At 34.7% G+C, this 24,872-nt stretch overlaps 1 protein-coding gene across 1 annotated transcript in view; it reads left to right on the top strand.

Moving 5' to 3' along the window:
* The window catches only part of LOC110466639 (protein patched homolog 1-like), an 81,670-nt gene that overhangs the window by 11,822 nt on the left and 44,976 nt on the right, over positions 1-24,872 (top strand). The window contains exons 2-3 of the mRNA XM_021523273.1: positions 15,573-15,683; positions 16,265-16,457. Coding sequence (XP_021378948.1) covers positions 15,573-15,683; positions 16,265-16,457 — 304 coding nt within the window. The remainder of the gene's footprint in view (positions 1-15,572; positions 15,684-16,264; positions 16,458-24,872) is intronic.

Genomic DNA, 24,872 nt, shown 5'->3' with positions numbered 1-24,872 from the left:
ATCCAATACGTTGCCTCGACATGGAAGTGTTGTAATCACCATCTTTACCAACCTCAACAAAACAAGTGTGAAATGTTATCAACAAATAAACATATATGTGTGTGAAATAAATGTATCCCTTACTAATTCAAATACAAAGCGAATATTTATTAAATCACATCGAAACTAATGGATTCATATCATTCAATATTTTCCTAATACATCCTCTCGATAATAAACACACAACTTCAGAGAAAAAAAGCAAAACAAAACACAATCACACGTACAATTCAATATATATATATATATATATAAATACACAAAATTATATTCAAATCTCTAAAGTATTAAAGAACCTAAAAATTTAGCTTCCGGTTTAGCTAACATCTGACCCATTATTGCGAAACTTCCTAATTCGAAGCATGCTTACATATTCCTAAGATTTCCTAGCATATGTTCTAGATGTAATTTTTCTGCAATTTATCTACTGTATAACGTCAAGAATCGATTTCTAAGCATAAATCATATACATTTTACTATATTAGTAACATTGGAATAAAAATACAATTTTCAGAATTGAGCACGTTCTTTAAGTTCTTTTTTTATGATTCTGGGGCCAGGCTAAATTATACAGGTAACGCACCATTCCTAAAGTAGGCCCTGATATATCTCAGCGCACCAAATGCCATTTTGTCGAGGTGGGTTTGTTAGCCTTTGAAGTAGTGCGGAATTCGTTACTTATCACCAATGGCAAGGGCATTAACTGTTACATCGGCGCACACTTCATTTAATACTTATTCAATGCATGACATATTACAATGCATCGTTTTATCGAGAATGAAATAAAGATCATCTTGAACATTCAAAACAAAGATCTTTATCCGGCTATGACATGGTTTAATCCTCTCAAACGTTTCTGGCGTTCCCATCGACGGCGCCATGCCTATGTATACTTGTTCAATGCAAGTATAAAGACAAACTCTTTTCGCTGAAGATTTGCTCAACCGAAAAACAGCAGATGAAAGATGATAGATTTTAGAGATACAACACGTATTGCGACGTTAAAATGAAACCATCAATGACTTATTCAGAGAACAGAGATCTGTGATAATTTGAAAATTGAATTATAACATTTAAATGTACAGTAAGTGCAATATCTGTAGGTTTCTATTTGATGTCATCACATCACATAATTTGATTACGCCTCGATATGAATGAGTGTTTGTACTTTACGGAAGTTGGTAATTGAAGGGTTACACGAATTCATCAGGTGTGGCTAATCCGGATCGGGTTAAAATCTGCGTGTGGCGTGAAAAACACATGCAGTTCATATTAGTTCTTAACCTGAAAATCTCGTACATTTGCTTTAGGTCATATACATATAAATACAGAAGCGAAAACGTTCTTTTCTCTGCCGAGATGTTCTTTGCTCGGGATACATGTCATTCACAGATATGGGAAAGACAATTTGCACACTATATATTTCTCGTTCGCGGGGCGTGGATCATGGTTAAATAAGTTGAATATCGTGGTAAAGTCAAGTTGAATATCGTGGTAAAGTTATTTGAATTCCAGTATCATGATGGAATAAAATACATATCGTGGGAAAAAAGTGAAACATCCTGATAAAGTAGGGTGCTACTGTTTGTTTTAAACTTATACCTTTAGTGGACCAAGGTTGATTAAATAATCGTGGATATGGTGAAACACATGTTATATTATATAATTAATTTACTATTTTTTTATAAATAAAAGTGCTGTTTTAATATTTAACATTATGACATAACACTCAGTTACGTCACAAAGATGTAAAAATGTAAAAACGATGACAAATATTCCGGCTCCTCTACTCCAATTTTTTGATACATTCTAACATACTATAAAAAAAATCAAACTCGTTTCTGTTCTAAATTGGCTCCAGTACGTTTCAAGGAATGTGATATGAAATACCGGACATGATATCATTTTAACTGATATTATGGAGTTTCGTGACGCATTTCCTTTTGTTTTGATGTTATCTTTGCGCTTGTTGTTGTCTTTAACTGTTTTCTGTATGCTTTCACCAAAGTTTCATATAAAGTTTTCCAGAATAAAAAATACCCGCCAAAACAAAAATTTCATTTTAATTGAAACATCTTTATGAACAGAAAGATGGTCGTTAAAACTAAGTTTCTAAGCAGGTATCCCACAGAAATTCCAATAATATCTCTCTGTAGGTCATTTTGAACAGTTAACGATGTTCGGGTATTGAACAACTGTTAATTGTAAGGGTATAACGTTTTACTACTTTAGAACCAGTAATTTGTCGTGTTTGTTTTTATGTCTGTCTGTACCTAGATTATTACATTTTTTTGTTAGCTACACAGCCTATTTAACTGTACTTTAACAATTACACACACACGCGAATTACCTCATCATCAATTTGGCATGAAACATGACATTAGCCACAGCGCAGCCCACAAAGGACGAAGTCGACACTTTTCGGGTTGTATTATGTGATATAACTTGCTGTAATTACCCAGAAAATGCTGATGAGTTTCTTTCTCTTGTATATCTAAGTTGACATTATAACTTGTGATAAGTGTTGGCCTTTTTTTGGTTGTGACCGGGTAACGATTAGGCGTGATTTAATCGTAACACGGTAACGTTATTAGCTTTGACGCAACGTTTCAGTCGTCAGGCGTAATTCTCGTGCACTTTTGTATAGGTCCTGCATCTATGATAAGAGCATTCTTGTTAGCTTCAGCTCATCATGGAACTTGAATGAGAATGCAGTCTCATCATTTTTCGCAACATCTATGGGTCATTTCGTTAGGTGGTTTTACTCAACAATAGAAACAAGTGTATATCTTAGGTTTTACCGGAGAGCTTATGAAAAGTGTCACTCTATTAATCACCTGAGTCGGCTTCACTTTTTTGTAGAGATTTACTACACATCTTTTATTTTTGTGCTTGGGATCTCTTGCGGTCTTTTTTATATTAATCTGCGTTTCGATATTGTTCGCATGTGTTACCTCTATGGTATATGACTTTCTTATTAACGCTGTTTCCAGCTACCGTCGACAAATCATGCATAACATTTCTATAATAATGCGTTTTATACGGTTAAAAACTGTCATGCTGAGCAAAGGAAGGTTATCATGTTGAGCTTAATATTTGTTTAAGAAAAGGGCGTTGATAATGTTGATACACGTTTTGCTTAATCATATTTCTGTAATTTGTGATTTGTTACAGTAAAACAAGTTTAAATAAAAACATTGTTACAATAATAGAAATAAACGGAAACGCACTTTAAAGTTTAAAGTTTTTGGCCTAATAAAAAAATCAATTTAATATTTGTGTAAATGGTTAGTTTATACAATTAAACAAAGCTTTTGTTTCTATAAATTGTGTGAAAAATCCCGCTGATTTGTAATGGCTTACACATAATGTCTTGTTACAACCTCTGTAAAATAGCATATAATGCTTTCTTCATTCAGGGTGGCTTTTAACATTTAAACGCAAAGTTAAAAAAATAAATGGGGAAATAGCTGTAAATACTATGAACTTTTATAACATACTAGTAAGATTGTTAATTTTAGAACGCACTCAAAGTTAGGAAATTACTAAATATTTCAACATTTTTTTTTGATGAAAATATCTTGTTTTGATTGTTTTAAATGAAAAGGCCATGCAATAATACAGTATTATTTTCATTATTTTCCACAATGCATAATTAAGCTTTAGGTTTTAATTAGTAAACAACGAATTGCCATTAAGGTTTTAATTCTTTAATAAGAGATTCATTAGGATTTTTCAGTTACTCTAAACCTTTTTTCTTTCAATATGTAAAGACATTGACTTCCTATGTGTAGCAATATTTGTTATATTTTGCTAAGGATTTTTAGGATTTTTTCGGTGATATATAAAAGTTATTATTAATAACAGCGATATGTACAATGCAATGAGACTTGTTTTTAGCCTGTGTTGAGTTATTAATATGTTAGATTAACTCCTGCCTGCGGAAGTATAAACATCCGTTTTGTCTTCACTTCGCTTTTAATGTCACAATTTTAGGCGACACATGTATCATGATTTGTTATAATGTTAGACACATTCAAATATACCTGTCTTACATAAAACCTTGCAATCGTTCAAATTGAGTTTTAATTACACAATAAGTCTAACCTACCAGTCAGATATTGTGCTTCTACATTGTGCTTTTTCTTTCAGTTCAGATAGTAAAACCACAGATATGTTTTTTGCTTTTAAATATTGCTCTTGTTTAGGTGCTTTAATGCTGGCGTCAGAATAAAGCAATACTAAAAATATTCGCGTGATTCGTTTTCCTATGAACACATCTTCTATGGTATACATTTATTCATTCTGCTTAAAATGTATCTCTTTTTATTCCATTCAGTGGTTTTGAAGACGCATTACAGTGTATTGAAGCATGCTTGTTTCTTTCGCAATTTGTTATACATTATCTTGGAATACAAATTCAGATATTGATATGCTTTGTAGGAAATAACATTGTTTTTAACATAATTGCTCTTGCCTTTATCCTTCGTTTCAATCTAGATTTTGTACGTAGTCCAGTTTCACAAAATGTCCGAAGTAGGTTATTTTTTCTTTAGTGATTACAACTTGTATTCTGGGGAATTTTATAAATTCAGGTTTAGGAACTGAAGTCTTCTTAATTGTTTTTTTTATTGTTTTTATTTTATTTTATATAGTTTGCTTTCTTTGCTAGTTTGCTTTCCGACTTTTGCTGTTATTCAGTAATGTTACGTGTTTCTTCGTAATTTGAGCTACACACTTTCGGTTTCTTTGGGCGATGGAGTCTTTAGTCAGTGGTTTCAATAACGTGTTTTCATTCCATCAAGGTAAAAAAACTACCACAGTTTAAAAATGGTCAGAGGAAACTTAACAATCGTAAACCCTGCAACTGTCGTAAAGGTTTTGTGGACATCCATCAAATCAACATTCATTCGGATCGTGTGACGTTAATTGAAACCATTACTCAAAACATGTTCTTGCCTCATATACATGCTTGTATGTATACAACAGAGACGTTTTCATCTTGACATATATAACTTTACAAATGTAATTAGAATACCACACTACCTTCCATCTGGTCTAATGTCCATTATTAATACATTTAAAGTACTTTTTGACCTATATATAGTCATTGCCAACTATCTAAAGCGCAGTATACAGTAGAAAAAAACTTTCCAGACACTGAACTGAGATTATGATCAGATCAAATATTCATTTCAGGTAATTCGACAATATCAACAACAGAAATAAACGCCAAAAAACCATATTGCTGTTTTTGCTTATAAACTCACGTTATTAGATATTTTTTTTAATAAAAAGTTACATTGGTACCAACACAGATTTATGCAAACAAAACAGCAACAGTGTACACTGAATAATATATAACGTGCAATGTTATTTAATTTATTACTAGTATTAAAGATGATAAAATCTCAGTCGCTAATTGGATATTCTTGTTGGATGACCAACTGTATTTTCTTATTGGATGACCAACCGTGTATACTGATTGGCTGATTACCAGGGTGTTTTAACTATACTTGGCACTATCACTTTTGTTACATTTTATAGCCGAAAGGGGACCTCTCATAAGTCTTACAACAGCATGGACTCTAGATATGTGCAGTGTAATAAACGAACACCACATTTTCTTTGAATGGTTCATAAGCGTTGTTTCGTGGTGAAATAACGCCTGTGATTATAATCCTTTAACTCGCAGTATTATACAGAGTTTGTACCTGAATAAATAATACCAAATCTTTTCATGATAAACCTCGTATCTTAAAAAGTTCGGAAACTCTTTGGATATTTCTAACAGTATGAATAACTGGGCACCAATTACGACTTAATGACAAATGAAATCCCAAATTGTTTCTCATTGATGTTTCTCTCCGGAAAAATTGTAACCATAGAAAATAATCACTAGAAAAACCAAGAAATGAAGCACCTATTTGAAAAAAAAGGACAAGTTTTAGACGCAAATTCTAAAACAAAGTAAATACGTTTCTGCGACAAATGCCTTTCTTTCACCACACAGAACTTCATTAGCGGTTATTGTAGGTCAAAAGAATGGAAATCCTTGTCTAAAGCGTTCTAAAACACATGTAGAAATACAGCGAAAGGGTAGGTGCCTATATAATCCTTTATGAAAGCGCGTTTTTTAATAAGATTTTCTTAAAACAGACTGTTTAGGACGTGAAGAACATAGTTTAATTAAGTTTAGATTTAGTTTAAGCAGATTTTATTGCATATCACAACAAAAGGATAAGGCGCAAGTTATCACAACTTATTTATGCCTTTTCCTTATTGAATTATAAAACATTGCATGATAACGCAACAGTCTAGCTGTAAATATAATTGACAAATTTTATGAAAGGGCGTGTAAAAGCGTATGGGACATGAAAGTAGGTGGAATATTTTAGTAAACAGTTTATGTATAATCATATACACATGTATATATATACTTATTTAACAATAGAATTGCGCCTCTGGCCCGGCTTCTCACTTAGCACTGTCCACATACTTTCAGAAAATAAGGAAGGACGGAAAACGCACAGAGAGATAAAAGGGTAACTTTCTTTGCTGCTTGAACATATATATAAATCAGATAAAAGTACTCAAATGGGTATTTTTGACATTTACGATGTTTTGAAACCCAGTTGCTTACACACATATTATCCGAGATGCGCTTCCGCGTATAAATGTTAAGAACATGCATTTCAATCCATAACTGAATGACACGTCTCACAAATGAAGCAGAATGTATGCAATCAGATGTTTTTAACGTGAGAGAGGCTCACGTGTGGCATCTGTCATGCTGATGACAACAGTCGTTAGGTAAAAAAAGGAAAGGCCCGACAGCTCAAGATAAACATACTTACATGCGAAAATGATTTACTAGTAGTTAGAAAATTCATAAATAATATATGTCGAATGTAGTATGTTCTCAATGATGTCAAAAGGATAATGATATCGTCCTTTTTTCATGTTAAAGATAAATTAGTTTTATGTGAATTCCGTTTTAATACCGTTCATGAAACAAACACACAATCACGACAGTGGTTGCCATTCATAAGCTATTAATAAATCAGAGTTATTTAAATTAGAAAACCAAAACATCGGTCAGGAATATGTTGATGGATAAATCAAGTTTCGTTGACCTTTGACGATTGGGTACAGGTCATCAAGGAGGGTCAGAGAACGGATATTAGCTTTGGCCTCAAGTTTTACCAAGTGTTGGCGTGGTTGTTTGACATTAATAACGTCATTTTCCAGTCGGTTGGGTGATCGTTTAGTAAGCGTCAAATATTTTCTTGAACCAATAGTTTTATTAAACATGAAACGTGTTGATGTTCGTGTTACGCGAGTTATCTACCTTAGGGCAACTCAAAGCTCGATTACATATTTCTGGTAGCATTTGACTCAAGATAAGGTTTGCTTCAATAAAAAATGTCAAGACCTTTTGTTTTTCTTGAATAGTTTATCGCAGATATACTTCGATATGCTTGACGAGTTCGAGTGTCAGATGGATATTAAGAAACAGACGACCGACTACTCCCTCCATCGTTGTTTGTCATGCCACACAGGGAGATGTGGTGTACTGCTCTTACTCAGCGAACGGTCAGCTAGCAGGATCGGCAAAGCACGAGGCCCGGCCGAAAAAGGGCGCAAAAGTCACTGCCACGTGTCAAAAATGTCACCGACGTGATTGATTTGTACAGAGCACGCCAGATATGTACGTACTGTTGTTTAATGGGAACACAGTATCTATATCTTCTCGGAATGTCTCGCCTTTGTTCCTCCATCACTATAACCTTTATTTGTTCGGAAACTGTTATTACCTTACTAACAGGTCAGTGTGTGGCTTATTACAATATCAATTAAAACCTACTTATCATGGCATTTTAAATCTGACACACAATGGCTGGGGTCGATTTCGATAAAGCATCTTGCCGAATAGAATTAGCAATGAGGATTTTTTTCTTTTTTTCTTTCTTTTAAACATAAAGTCAATACATAATCAATTCAATCTTTGTTGACTTAATCATGGTATTCTATTACCTACTCCGATCGTTGATAAAATACCTCCCACAGTATATGACAAGTGAGCAACGGTTGCCCTAAATGTGACAAACGCAAGTATACACAGGTTCCTATTAAATAATAAATAATAATTAGAAGCAAGCCTCTGTTGAAGAGCCTTGTAAACCGTTCCATGTATTTACCTACTTGGGAGGTATACCCTGGTTCGGCTTAGCCTAAGCTCACAACAAGTGCTAGCTTTGGATTAGCTTGCTTTTAAAGACTTCTTCTACGAATCTGTAATTAATCTTGTTAGAAAGGATAGGATGTATTTTAGTCTTATATCCAGTAGTTGCTTTGCATATACTGTACACAATATCTCTAAAACCGTTGCTTGCCTAAACAAATCAAAAACGCCTTCCGTTTGTACGTAATTTGTAGCAAAATTTGTAGATTTCGTACGTGTGTGTGTGTGTGTGTGTGTGTACGATTTATTTTGTTATTTTGAATGCATACAAAAAGGTTTATCCTTTCTTACAAGAAATCGTCGACTGCATATACATTTAATACCAAATATGATATTTTTTAAAACTCTAAATGGGCAATCGTCACCTGGAATCTCCTTAAACAGTACAAACTTGGTATGATTTTATTGAAAATCAATACATAAAGAAAATACAATATGCTCGTATTACAATGACGGCGTTAAGGTGATAACATTTCAGACATTCCATTACCGTTTCAAAATACCATTGCTGCTGTCTATTTAAGTAAAAGTTTTAGAAAAAATATGTTATTGCTTGTTTTCTTACATTTAAAGTGTTAACATTTTAAATATTAAATCAATTAATTTTATAGACTGGTTGCTATTTGTTCCAAGCTAATTATGATGTTTTGTTTTTGAAACATATCTTTTTCATGATAAGCATAAATTATGTAAGAGAAGGTATTTATTCCTATGAAATAAAACGCCGAAAGATTTCTGACTTTTTGTGCGTGTCGAAAGTAATTTAAAATTTCATGGGTGTAGTTTTCCTTTATATTGGATTTAATCCTCATAATGATGATTGCCTAACGAACACCTTTGTTAGGGTACCATTGACCCTTATCAATGATTCCAACAAAGATCTACATCTTGGTGTCAAATGAGTTTTTGCAGTCTCTGAACTATCCAGTTCCTTTGCTTTTCTAAGGGTGTGTTTGATACCATCTTCATGTTCGGAGTTCTTTAAGTCGCTTTCCTTGTTGTCGACGGTGGTATAGCTTTCACAATTAACGTTTAAACGGACACCTGGTAATGAGCGTGTGTGTAGTACGCCTAAAGTCCATTTCCAAACGTCACTTGTTTGTTAGCTCGCAGCATGTGTGGTTTGGTAGTATCTATTCCAACGCTTGAACTTTTCGTTGGCGTCAGTTGCCATTTAAAAAAACACCATGTTGTTTGATAACAATCCCCCTATCATGAAGACCCATTCCCACTTTTGAAATTGTTTTCAGATTAAAAAATATCTTTTGGGTTTTGAAAAATCTTTAATTTTATAGAGATGATAAAAGTGCTGATACTTTTTCTCGCTAAAAGAGTGATCGGAAATCAACATCCCATTGTGAAATTGTTTTTCCTTTATTTGGAATTGATCTGCAGTAGCTAGTAGCTCATTATTATTTCTCTTTAGAAAATAAAAAGTTAATATCAAAATAAATCTCTGTGTGATTTTACGGATTTTCTGAAGTTATAGTTCATATGCTTCATTATTGTAAATGTATATTTTAGATTTATTTCAAACATAGCGTGGAGGCACATAACATTATGCTATGAGAAGCCATACTTTCACATCGTGGCTGTCCCAAGAAAAAATAATGCAATGGCGTGCAATTGTTTTGGAAGGTGTATGAAGTTGCCTTGTTGTTAGAAAGAGATGTTCAAGGGTATCAATAGCAAATGAATTGCAATGTACTGCAAATTGCAATAGTCTTTCTTGTTCTAGGTCATTTTGCAATTCTTTTTGGAGAGTTACCATGTTCTTAAAAAGATAAGGTCAAGAGTTTCAATAGCAAATGAATTGCAATGTATAGCAAATTGCAATAATCTGTCTGTACAATTAATTTTGGAAAGTGCATTAAGTTAAAATAAAATACTACCATATTCAAGAGTTGAAATAGTCTTTCTTATTCATAGCCATTTTTTTTGTTTTTTGCTACATTGCATTGATTATTCAACGAATACAATACACCTGTTAAAGTTTTTGTTACCACACTGCAGTCACCATTCTAGTTTAAATATCAATTTAATGGGGGGGTTTTCATTGCAACATTTCAAAAATCATTCTGAATAAACTGTCAATCGACGGTTGATTTTTTCTGCTATAATTTACTTAACTAAAACGTCAATTAAACGTTTTATCACCTCATGGCAATGGTCTTTTTAATTAAAACGTCAATTAAACGTTTTACCACCACATGGCAAATACCATTTTAATTAAAACGTCAATTAAACGTTTTACCACCAAATGGCAGTGGTCCTTTTAATTAAAACGCCAATTAAGCGTTTACCAACACATGACAAAGATCATTTTAATTAAAACGCCAATTAAGCGTTTACCAACACATGGCAATGATCATTTTTAATTAAAATGTCTATTATATGATTTGCTGCCATAACCTTGTTTCTATATTAATTGAATACACGTTAAACATTCTAACCTTAACGGAATTTTGTTATACATTGTACTTATCGTTCTTATTTACCCAACTGAATGCGTTGTTCGGCCACTTTACCTTGTCAGGGATATATATCGTTGGTCACTTTATTTTAGCTGAGTAACTTTGTTTGTGTGACATTGGGGACATAGTTTTCTGGAACTGTTCTCGTAGAACATATTTTAGAAATGTTAAGCGGCACTGTATCAGTTATTTTCCCCCTAAGTTCTTTATAAACATACTTTAACTGCATATTTGGTCTAATGGTTCATCAGCATGATTGCCTGTGCAATATGCTATGGTCAAATCCAGCAATTTGAGAATTGAACGCTTATCCTGTAAAAGATAACATAATCGGCTGAAATGTTACGGTTGTCATTGAATACATCACAGAGCACTCGGTCGAAGAATATTGTATAATATGATCACAAGTTGCAAACAGCTATACGTTCTTGTTTGATGACAAAGTGGGATTCTTTCGGCTTTGAAGTATGCTTCTTTTAACATTAGTAGAAAGTGTCATTCAGGGGTCATGACTTCAGCTTTACATATTATCTAATTAGTTTCGTATTTTCACCATTTGCTCTCCAAATTATCGCGTTGTTACTTATCATAGAATCAATTTGCAACTTCAAAGTCATATGTTGACAGTATGAGGGTGTTATCTCCGCCGAGTGAAAACGCGATAGACAGTTTTGGAAGTCACATTTGGACAGTTTCAGGGTGTTTTGTTCGCCGTGTGAAAAAGCAATGGATAGTTTAGAAGTCATATTTGGACAGCTTCAGGGTGTTTCCTTCGCGGAGTAAAAAAAGCAATGGATAGTTTAGAAGTCACATCTGGACAGCTTCAGGGTGTTTTGTACGCCGACTGAAAAAGCAATGGATAGTTTAGAAGTCACATCTGGACAGCTTCAGGGTGTTTTGTTCGCCGAGCGAAAAAGCAATGGATAGTTTAGAAGTCATGTTTGGACAGCTTCAGGGTGTTTTCTTCGCCGAGTAAAAAAGCAATGGATAGGTTAGAAGTCATATTTGGACAGTTTCATGGTGTTTTGTTCGACGAGTGAAAAAGCAATGGATAGTTTTGAAGTCATATTTGGACAGCTTCAGGGTGTTTTCTTCGCGGAGTAAAAAAAGCAATGGATAGTTTAGAAGTCACATTTGGACAGCTTCAGGGTGTTTTGTTCGCCGAGTGAAAAAGCAATGGATAGTTTAGAAGTCATATTTGGACAGCTTCAGGGTGTTTTGTTCACCGAGTGAAAAAGCAATGGTCATATTTGGACAGCTTCAGGGTGTTTTCCTCGCGGAGTAAAAAAGCAATGGATAGTTTAGAAGTCATATTTGGACAGCTTCAGGGTGTTTTCTTCGCGAAGTAAAAAAGCAATGGATAGTTTGGAAGTCATGTTTGGAGAGTTTCAGGGTGTTTTCTTCACGGAGTAAAAAGGCAATGGATAGTTTGGAAGTTTTATTCGCCAAGTTCTTCGCGGAGTAAAAATGCAATGGATAGTTTGGAGGTCACATTTGGACAGTTTCAAGGTGTTTTCTTCGCGGAGTAAAAAAGCAATGGATAGTTTGGAAGTCATATTTGGACAGTTTCAGGGTGTTTTCTTCGCGGAGTAAAAAAGCAATGGATAGTTTGGAGGTCATATTTGGACAGTTTCAAGGTGTTTTCTTCGCGGAGTAAAAAAGCAATGGATAGTTTGGAAGTCATATTTGGACAGTTTCAGGGTGTGTTCTTCGCGGAGTAAAAAAGCAATGGATAGTTTGGAGGTCATATTTGGAGAGTTTCAGGGTGTTTTCTTCGTGGAGTAAAAGAGCAATGGATTGTTTGGAAGTCATATTTGGACAGTTTCAGGGTGTTTTCTTCGCGGAGTAGAAAAGCAATGGATAGTTTGGAGGTCATATTTGGACAGTTTTAGGGTGTTTTCTTTGCAGAGTAAAAAAAGCAATTGATAGTTTGGAAGTCATGTTTGGAGAGTTTCAGGGTATTTTCTTCGTGGAGTAAAAGAGCAATGGATAGTTTGGTCATATATTGACAGTATGAGGGTGTTTTTTCGCCGTGTGAAAAGGCGATAGAAGGTTTTGGAAGTCATGTTTGGAGAGTTTCAGAGTGTTTTCTTCGCCGAGCTCTTAGCCGAGTGAAAAAGCAATGGATAATTTGGAAGTCATATTTGGACAGTTTCATGGTGTTTTCTTCGCCGAGTGGAAGCAAAGCGAAGGACAGTTTGAGGGCAGATGTAGTTTGACAGTTTGGGGTGTATTCATCACCGAGTGAACACATAATGGACAATTGGGGTTGTCGCATTCATCATTAATTTTGAGCAAAGACAACACATTTAAATTGTTTTCCATGATAGTGTTTAATTAGTTATGTACAACATGTGTTAGTGGGTAATGTTTCCCCTGTGTAAAGGAATGCTTAAAATCCTGTAGAGAATTTAAAAATTGAGACAAGTTTCACATAACATTATGATTCATTTTCTGTTGCCAATTTCAATTTTTATGAAGAGATATGATTATAATCACTTGGTCCACGTCTATCAGGACTGCTGCACTAAACCATCAGCGAAACGGCGAGAGTTACCATTATTAACACACACATTTAAACGATCTGATTATCTCCAAATTCTTTTACGCAATTTTGATTATTTACTCTCGTTTTAGTTATGCCCTTTGGAAATGTCAGTTCCTTCACCTCACAAGATTTCACTGCATTTTAAAAAATATTTTTTTCCAAAACCATGGATCAATTTTATTAAAAGACAATCCCAAATGGCGTCTAAAAGTCAGACCTATAACAGGTTTAAAGAGTAATACGATTCATCAATGTTTCAGCGATCGTGCCGAAGGGGAGGGAAAACATTTAAAACAGATCTATTTAAAACGAAACCACCAAATTGAATAAATGTTTTCAATTGTTATAAGAATTTTCAGATAAAAAAATGATTATTTGAGATTGTTTTCAAATCTGAGCTTAATTATAGCGCTCAGATTGTAAATCTTGACATTTCTTTATGTATGAAGTTGTTAATAAACATTGGTATTGCTTTGTCCATTTCATACCGATGGATGCGGTATTACTTTGAATTAGTTCGTATCCCGTCTTTTTTCTTATAGTTGGAATGTCTAAACCCGATCTTAAATAAGATTCAAATCCACTTCGGCACGAGTTATTTTCGCTGATGAAATGATTAATTCTTTTATGTATACTGTTATTCAATTTAATTCAACGGAACTTGTTTTCCTCGGCAGATACACTGGTTCGATCGGCTGTCAAAATTATTATAATCTCCACAAGAGCAGGCCTTCACTTTTATCTCGCCGGCTTTTTTATTCAATCAAGTATAATGAGATAAAACCGAGAGAGCTGGGCTGGCGAGAACGGCGCTTTTAATCTGATATAGAATACAGGAAGGCAGAATTATAAAGAAACTGTTCAACCAACTCTCCGTTCTTCGGTCAAGTAGGTCTTCTAAACTCCCGGGTGGGCTTATATGTGCGGTAAACACAACGTACTCACATAGGGAGAGGGATGGGGCCAACCATGTTTAAATCATGTAAAATAGATTATTTCATAATTAATTCTAATTCCCTTTTTAAACAATATATAAATGTGTGCCTCTAAAACCATAATATTTTGTGAGCATGTGCCTTTGACTAAAGGTGTCATAAGTCTACCAAATAGTTCATAAATAGTCTTTTATCCATCGTATTTTCCCTTTCTTGTTATTAATTCAAGCAGTTTGACAGGTAATATCAAGTGCATATGAGTAAACTTTTATTATAAATACGGGGATTAATTGATGATGTGCGGTAATAGGCATGCTAAAAATACTTAAAATCTTTCCTTTTTAATTTTACTTTGAGCGAAACACAAGTCAAGACTTTCACCTTCTTACTGATATGAAACGAGAGAAATCAGAAATATCTTGTGTTTACACGATATTCGTATAAAACCGATGTACAATTTTGTAGTAGCTCCGGATGAAATATACATCAAAAGCTAACAGGGCTTTTCCATCCGTTACATATATCAAGATACGACGGGACCGCACACAGAGCCTTCATATTGTCTACAGTGTATTATCAAATTAATACACACTGAAAGCTATATTTTTTCGCATTCAGGAAAATACATGTACCACTTAGATAAAATTCAACATTAAATTAATATAAATGTTTGTTATCGGCTTTCTGGGAAAAGAACGAAATAAGGTCGCAATTAATATATTTTTTCTGTTTAGAGATCACGTTGATAGTGAATTAAAACATTTTACTTCATAAAACTGTAAGACTTTCTAGGTGGGACAATAGCAGCAGCTCGTGACATCTCGAATAGCTAGACCGGGCCACAATTATGTACACGACGACATATACAAAGAATGTTGTTTATTTGCCGTGGTGGAGGTTCCAACTTCTTGGGTGGTCCTCTCTCTGTGGCAAACCAGTTGCTAAGCAACAAATGTCGGGCTGCTGTTATTTGAGCAGTCCCATTTAAATTCAGCCAATCGGCGTAAAGATATGGGTGATCTTATCGTGTCAATCATGACCCGAAGGCGGAGCCCTAATGCAAATACTGAACTGTTACAGGCAGAACGTAAGGAAAGACGAGAGATCGGATGAGTGGTTCATGCGTTGGGATACGATTTATACTTGAATCTATGTCGAATTCGGAATGGAAATCTGGACTAAACAAGCATTTTGAATGTGTGAAGTTAAACATGTATAATGTTGTTACTGTTCCTCTTGGAAATTGTTATATTTGTACGACTAACCACGTGGGATAGAGGGTAAGACGACGACTTTACTCCAATGTGATCTGTTTTCCCCCACCGTTACAGGGAGCCACGATGACGGTTCGGAGAAAGGGAAACAACAAAGAGTTTGAGGATGAATTGTTTACAAGGACTAGTTGGGTAAATGCAGCTGAGGCTTATAGACAAGTCAAAAAGGTAAGCTTTAATGTAGAACTGGTGTAAACACCAAACCGCTCCGCGCTCCCCATCCAAATTGTCGGGCCTCTCTATATATATACATCAGCTACGAGGTAAATAGTCAAGGGTCCCCCTTCTAGGGCCTAATACTGCTGCTGTACCCCCAACGGAGGCAAATCGGGTCTAAGATGTTTACAAAGTGTTTAGATATTTTTGAAAGAAACCTCCCAAGTCCCCAAAAGATCAACAATACGTTGAATATTTAGCATGGCCCCAATCCCGTGTGTCGACTGACACGCCAAATCTAAGCATTGTGTCGAACCATTCACCCGAGGGATGATTGATGATATTTCACTGATATCAACAAGTGCACGTTTGCAAAGACATTTCATTGATAAAACTTTCCTAACTTTGTTCATAAGAATTACAGACACGTTCCTCAATTGTCGCCCCGGGGAGAAAAGTCAATTTATATACAACCATACGCCGGTGTATACATGTATACTCAATAAAATCTCGTGTATATGAATTATGTATGTTGCTCGTGTGTTTGAGAATGAAATAAATATGACATTATATTGTGTTTTTTTCTTTAACAGGGAAAAGCGGACGGTAACAAAAATGCTCTGTGGTTACGATGTCACTTGCAAAATTACTTGTTTGCCATCGGCAGTTTCATTGACTTACATTGTGGAAAAGTTCTTTTTGTGGGATTATTGCTTCTCTCATTGTGTTGTGTTGGTCTGAAAACGGCTAAAATAGAAACCAACATCGAGGAATTATGGGTTGAAGGTAAGGATTTACTTGTACATTTCTGCATTTTCTGTCTTATCATGGTAACAAAACCTTCGCTATGTTTTGAAGTGCCATTTGATCATCGGGCGTCCGCCATCTTGTGACCCAGAAACGAAATATTGGCGGTGTGTGGTCCTGGGTTTATTTTTGGAAGCAATGTTCACTGGCTCATTATTTCACCAAATACCGCTTTCCCGATGGTATGTTTCACCGGGGTTTGGTTTAAAGAAATGTATTACGATAATTGAAAGTTGAATTTAGCGCCCTTCGTACTCTGAAGTAAATCAGCCTTAATCCGATCGATAAACTCAATATTTATATTGTAGGCGAGTCTAATATATTATATACCATATAGCGTCGGCTACCGGGCGAGTTTTAGTTCGCGATACTGACGGTTTGGTTTTAACATACATTTTATGGCATGTTCACGGTGTTCTGAAGTGGAAGTTCACTGCAAAACAACAAAATTCTCCCTCGAGCCGGGAAACGAGTATATATGTATAACTGTTCTTCGCCACGGTTAACGAGATTATGTTTTCTGATAGTAAGGCAAATTCAGGTCGGGGGAGAAAGGCTGTGTTGTGTGCAGAATGAATGGGATTGTCGAGTTTCAAATGCTGGATAATTGAATTTTACTAAGTTTATTTGTGAATATACCGTACAAAACATGGATTTATAAAAATGATCGACGATAGGAATGGGAGTCGGGAGTCCGATAAAACTAGAACCTGACCGTCTGTTCTTCAGACTTCAGGTTATAAACATATTGGTATCAAATTCCTTTTGTGCCTCTCTGATATTTGAATTTTATTAACAGACCAGTGGATGATGTTATAGATTTTTTTTCAGGATTTTGATACATATTTTAAAGTAGACTAGTTTTAATACACACAGTACACAGAAGTTTCCACAGTGGTATATAACTATATACATTGTATAGTAGTACATTGTTTGATATGAACATATTTTTTTTTGATAAACAGTTACATTAAAAAATGTTTTTAATTCATTGTAATAAAATGATTAAAAGTATAACATTGTAATAATGTATTGTATAGGGTATACTGTTGGAACAAATTTGTTTTAATATTTTGAAAATAAACAATGTAAAAAACGTGTTTGAATAAATGTAAAAGGAACAATGTAAAAAATGTGTTTGGATAAATGTAAAAGGAACAATGTAAAAATATTTAAAATAAATATTTGAACAAACAAAAAAATCGATTAATATTATACTTTTAATTGGGAATGTAATATAGAAATTGAAAACCTATATAATACATGATAGATTTTTTATTTTATAATTTAGTCTTAATAAACCATGAATACTTCTTCCTTTTTTTGTTTTGGCAAACAAATTTCAATACCTAAAGATAGATATCTTGCTTTAACATCAAGTTGAAGTTAATATATATATTACATAAGAAAAAAGAAAAATAACCAACATAAAACCTGAAACTCAGATATTAGTGTTTTTAGAAATATCCTAAAAGTGTAATTTATTTTTTCATTTTTGCACTTTTACTCCAAATTTCAGGTCAGCTGCTCAGATCAGACCAATTTTTGATAAATATTCAATTGTTTAGTTAATTACTTTTGAAACATTCATTAGTTTGATGGCAGAGTTGGGCATTAGATCATTGCTTGATTATTTATCGATTAGGTAAAAAATATCATAGATTTAAAAAAATGTAATTGATGTGTTGAATTTTAAATCAAAGAGAATTTTCTTAAACACTTTCAAATTAGGAAAAAACTCCTGTATCAATTGAATTTTTGTATTAATAAAGGATTAAATTGGTTACTCGAGTGCAAAACAAATTTGGAAAAGGGACCTTACGCAGGGTGCACTGAATGTACGCCTGGCGTTTGACATATCATTTAAGGCTTCTGGTGTAATGTTTGCTGGCTCGTGTTTTTTTCTCTATCCACCTTCGCGAAAGGTTGAGTTGTGTGAACCCCTTTGTGTGAAAATCTTTCTGTCTATTTAGGAAAAGCCAGGTCTTAAAAGGTATAGGATACAGCAGATGCTAAAAACTGTTTTTAACTACTGGATAGTGAACTCACCTTACTCAAACACCTTTATATGCAGACTTGCCTCATAGGATCTCTATGATGGTCGTAAAAACGGAAAAACGCTGGGGAAATGTTTTGTGTGTAAGTTGGAGATAGGTTATCCAAGATAAAATACCCATATGCTCCCAGTTTCTTGAATGTAAAGTTTATAACATCTACACCATCTGGTATTTTTGTTAAAATATTTATTTTGTTTTTATTATGCCCGGAGTTGCAGTAACCCTATAAAATAGGAGCTAGGTGTTGTGGAACCTGTATTGTAACCCAAGTGCAAGGGTTAATACATGACTTTACTCAAGATGTGTGTATCGGGTTATAAATTTATTCAAAAACTTTCGACTTGAGTTCAAACATTTACTGACACAAAAATTATTTGATTCAAATGAATTGGGTATATATTGAAAAATATTGTCATGCATGTAAAAATAATTTGTGAGCATGGATTTGTAATAAAATCAAATCATGGGACAATGAATAAAAAAATAGATGCAAGTTCACTTTAGTTTGTAAATTTTTGTTTTTAAAATTAGTAAAGATACTTACAAATTTTAAATTAAAATTTCATAAATCTGAACAATTAAAGTGAGGAAGCACACATGAAAACTAGGACTAATATAAGAGGATAATATGAGATAATACAGTAAAATGTTGGAAATATGGTCACTATATAGACGAGTTCGAAGTGGTGTTTATAAATTAGTATAAAGCAATCATAGATAACAAGAGGGCAGCGAGTTCAGGTCACATTTGATAGGTTCTCTATAAAGCAATGGAACAGACACTAGGGTGGTCTGAGAGGTTCATTAACAACAGTCCAATGGAATAGGCAGTTAGGAAAGCTGGAAGATAGCTATAGCTATAGAAATGTTCTTTAACAGCAGAATAAAGGAATGATTACTTGGGTAATCTATATATCTGACCATGGAAAGTACTGCTTCTTTACAAAGATGATATAGGTGCAATAGATCAGATAGGGAGATATGCGGTGGTCACTGTAGACAGGTGTAATATATGTGGAGATATGTGGTGGTCATTGTAGACAGGTGTAATATATGGGGAGATATGTGGTGGTCACTGTAGACAGGTTTAATTGATATGATCCATGTGGTGGTCACTATAGACAGGTTTAATTGATATAATATATGTATTGGTCACTGTAGACAGGTTTATTAAATAGAGAGATATGCAGGCAGGTTCATTGTATGCATTTTAACATGGCAATGATCAGGAGGGTGATATATATGTGTATATATATAAAGACAGAGTCTCCATTCAACTCCACAAAGAATAGACAGTAGGTCGACAGCTAGGGTGGTCCGTTTATGCAGGTTTCACAATTACAATAAAAAAAGTAATAGGATTTTGTCATGAAAAACTTGTCAACCAAAGTACAAGCTGTGTATGTACCTACAAACAGTTTTTTAAAAGTTATTATGCATAATTGAACAGAACTGACTGTGGACATGTGTGTGACAGACGTTGATCGGTGTATTGTTAGTCAGAGCCATGACTGAACACTGGCTCCAGGTATACCGCGGTATTGATAAAGCAATCGCTACAGGTCATGGTATTCGACAATGACAGCTTTTGTAAGCGGACCACACATGCTGCGAACTTCTAGACCGGCTGGGAGTTTTACATATTTTTTAATAGCTAGAATTACTAATGAATGGAGTTTGAAACATAATCAGATTGACAATTATCGCTTTAAAAAACCTGAGGACAGTCTTTTTCAACAGTTTACGGCTTGATTTCTTTTTTCAAATTTCAAATATAGCTGTGTCATAGAAGTTTGGATTATAAAGGCAACATTTTATTCAAAACATTCCGATTTAATAGTTTCTTTTGATGTAAAGTAAACATTTAGATTTTTATCGTGCCAATCTCTTGTACCTCAGCTTTAGAATGTTTGCTTTGTCTTTATCTCGTCTTTATGTAACATTTTTACTAAGTTGAATTGAAAATACTGCCATCGTTTCACATAGATCTGCTCATAGGGTTTATCTTAAGGCATTGTACAAACTGTTCATGCCCAAATTTTCTATCTTTTCACATTCAAAATAGTTCTCTTTGAAAACAGACGGATCAAGATTCAATTTTGTTGAGACAGTAATGTAACTGTGATTTTCACAGCGTATAAATTTCTTGTGTGGAAGTGGGGTAGAAGGATTGCAGTGGGTTTTATTGTTGGTATAATGGAGCCGGTCTAGGCTGTACTGTTGTTAATGTACACAGGGGAGAGAGAAGAAGTGGCTAGGGCCTTTTTTATGTCAAGCCTTCTTATGTTGGAATGTGGAGAATGAATAGTCGGTCTTCTACCTTCCATACGAGGTGTCCTAGAGTTTTTGTATAAGTTTATATCCTTTACACTACCAAGGGTGGGATCTTTATGGTTCACTGGGCCTGTATTGAAATCAGGGGGGTTTGGTCATTATGTACCCAGGTCAGCAGCTGACCACTCTCCAGCTATCAGTTAGATCCAGATTTAGGTTTAAGTTCAGAAATCATGAATAAGACTATACTTTTAGAGGAACAATGTTAATAAAATTCCCTTAGTTATAGATTGTATATATACATAGGTGTTCTCGCAACCGTACACGTAGGTAGGTGTTCCCTCTATATCTTCACCCTACCCTTGTTGATAGTGTGTAGTTTTTACGATCATGTTTTCTTTGGAAGGAATTTTTCGTCATTGTAGAAGATATAGGGAGTAAACAGGTCACATGACATTAATTACTCTTGGGTCTTCTAGTTCAATTTAGAAAGGGAGTACTTGTGACAAGGTTAAAGAACATAAAATAAGGCTATGCTTTGAATGAGTTAACACTTATTCTCACGATTTTGTAGAAACTATTAGTATACACGGTATTTGTTAAACATGTGTTACGATATCTAACATTCAAATATTCCTCCTTCATCCGTAAAATCCCTATTCACCCAATGTTAATTTCTCTCTAATCAATACCATACATATATATATATATATAGTATGTTGTGTTCTAATATTCGCTGTCATGATCAATTCACTGTCATTATGAACTAAAGAGTGAAAAGATGAAAATTAAAAACTCATTGCATTAGATATATAAAGCTCCTGTTATTAATCATGGATAATTAACAATATGGACAAAATAATCAGAAAATCTTTGAGAGCGACAGGGTTTTTGCCAGATGTTTATAGGGTCCGGTACAGGGACCCATTCCCAATTGAAAAATGACCCTGTATTTTCCCAATTTCAGCCTTTATTTTCCCAATTGGATTAAAAAGTATGTTTATACAAGTTTCCAGTCATACGCGCAACGTACAAAGTATTACTGTCCATGAAAGAGTGTTCAAAATACATAAATAACGGAAATTTGAAATTGAATAAACAAAAACAGTGAAAATTGATGCTATTTTTACTGTAAGAAACAGCTAGAGGAAAACCTTTTTGCAAATCACATTGTAGGTTTTATTTCTTAAAACTGATGATATTTTCCCAAACCTGTACATGTGAGAACACTGATGATATTCAGGGGCCCTTTTCAATTACTGGCAAAAACCCTGAGCGACTTTTTTTACTTTTTCTGTGTAGACGAGAGCAATTATTACATTATCATTATTTTGTTTCACTCAAGTCTTTTAATGAGGAGGACTTAATTAATTAGTACATGTGATATTAAAGAATGGTAGTTTTTGCATAAAATGTATGATGAATCCAATATCAGGAAATATGATATATTTGCAACTTTGATGTCTGCAACCATACCCTGTGTCGGAATCCAGAAAATTTGTTATATCTTCATGAAAAAAACAAAAATGTTCCAACGGTTGTTGACTATAGATACTAACAGTGTTGTTTACTTACAGTGTTATTGAGCATGTAATGTTTACCTTATTGACGTACCTCAGTGATATACTTACAATATGAGCATTATGACAGAGAATAGCAATTTAGTGCTAATTTACTGCCCAAACACTTGCTGAGACTGGGTTACTGCTGTGGTAAGGTACACACCGTGATGTACTCCACATCATTTTGTTCAGCTCAAACTTATCTGTAAACACATGCACCTCGTTATTGCTTTTATTCCCATTTTAATAAATACCTCGGATTTAAAGCTCGAAGCTAGGTAGCCAGTTTTTAACAGCCAACTTTTTGCATAAACCATCAAGATATATTGCTACTGTACTTAAAAAATGGGTTTGTATGCTGAGGAAATGAGTTTTTAGTTTGTTTGGAGTGTGTTTAGACGGTGGGGCCTGTTCCTCCTGCTTAATGAATTCAAATGCATAACATCATGCACCTTGAGTTAAAACTTGGATATGAAACCACACACAAACAGGCACATATGGCTAGACCTCTGAGACAGAGAGCACATGTCATGGATAAGGTTACCATTGTCATGCTTGTAAACACGCCTCCGAAGTACATGATAAAGTTACCATTGCCATGCTTATAAACACACCTCCGAAGTACATGATAAAGTTATCATTGCCATTCTTGTAAACACACCTCCGAAGTACATGATAAAGTTACCATTGTCATGCTTGTAAACACGCCTCCGAAGTACATGATAAAGTTACCATTGCCATGCTTATAAACACACCTCCGAAGTACATGATGAAGTTACCATTGTCATGCTTGTAAACACACCACCAAAGTACATGATAAAGTTACCATTGTCATGCTTGTAAACACACCTCCGAAGTACATGATAAAGTTACCATTGTCATGCTTGTAAACACACCTTTGGAATACAGGATATAGTTACCACTGTCATGCTTGTAAACACACCTTTGGAATACAGGATAAAGTTACCATTGTCATGCTTGTAAACACACCTTAGGAAAACAGAATAAGGTTACCATTCTTGCACTTATAAACCCACCTCTTCAATTGTAATGCTTATAAACCCATGACTCTCAGAATAGATAAGGTTACAACACTTCCATGATAAATACATCTCTAAAGGTTTCCATACGCTTGCTCGTTTTCTTTTAATCTGAGATCATGGTACAGGGTTGGAAAAGTTTACCCTACCCTTGTATGTAAATATCCAATAAGTCTACCATACATGTGCATAAAAAATGCAGGTTTAAGATAGTACTTTGAACCTGAAATAAATATGATAATACATTTAATAAATGTGGCGAAACTTGACAGGATCTGTCGGCGACCAGGTAGCTCAATAAGGTAGAGCACCCATCTAGAGTTTGGAGGGTCCTGGGTTCAAGTCCCTGCTTTTTTCCTTTTTCCTTTTACTATTACATAAAAATATGTTTACAGTAATACATTGTACCTGAAATAAAACAAGTTTATGATAAAACATTGAACCTGAAATAAAATGTTAGCTGTTGATTTCAAAATCCTGAGTTGTAATGAAATGTACACAGGGATACACAGTGCAGTGTGTATATATATGTAGAATGACACTAGATGAATTACTTGTCTCAGGTGAATGGGACAATGGCTTATTTACATTAATGTGCTGTAGGTTGGGTGTCTTTACACTCCACATGTGTGATGAATAGACTAGGCCATCTCTACAAGCTTGATGTAGGTCCAGTCCAGTGAGGTAGAACAGCTGCATGTCCATTGTCTAATGGGTTGACCTGGTGACTGCTGGTCAGGTGTACTGGTGGGGGCTGTCCTACAGTCCAATACTGTGCATAAGTCAGGCCTAGACACATTCCTGTCTGAACACAGCTTTGTGGTCAGTTGTAGAAACACCCACAGATATGAACTCAAATCAGAAGGTGTACTTGATTCTGGTGTGCTGTTTGTGCTGTTTACGGTCTGCATATGCATGTACATGTGCTTGTGGTCAGCATGTTAAAGGTCAAGCGGAGCGGGTGGCACCAATGCAAATGGTTGACAAAATAACTTTTCATATCTCTTCTGTATCTGAAGTTACAGAAACACTAAATCAGTGCCAAAGTTTGTTCCAACATAAAGGTCTGTTTTGACTTGACCAGTTCAAAACAACTTCATTGGTTGCAATCTTGTGTACTGCTTTGCCCTGCTGTCTGTTCCAACTGGAATTCTTGCCAAACAATCTGTACCATAATTTTGTCTGCATATATGGAACACAATCAAATTGCACCAAGAATCGTCATGACTGGCAGACCAGAATAAAATTCACCCTTTCATAGTTAGTGGTATATTGGAGTTGTTTCCCTTGCAAATCAGGAAAAATGGTGGATCCTTCTTTTTAACTCAGCAGAATCATGAGGATTTTTGTAGGTTTCATAAACCCACCAGACCTGTTCCAACTTCTTACAATTATCCTTAATTTTTTGGACAATTTTAGGCAGCTGTCCTAATAGTGTCCTCATCTCAACTGTAATCTTCC

Source organism: Mizuhopecten yessoensis, unplaced genomic scaffold (assembly GCF_002113885.1).
Source record: "Mizuhopecten yessoensis strain PY_sf001 unplaced genomic scaffold, ASM211388v2 scaffold11139, whole genome shotgun sequence".
Lineage (NCBI taxonomy): Eukaryota > Metazoa > Mollusca > Bivalvia > Pectinida > Pectinidae > Mizuhopecten > Mizuhopecten yessoensis.
Note: the sequence above shows the minus strand (reverse complement) of the source record. Positions and strands in the feature narration are given on the sequence as shown.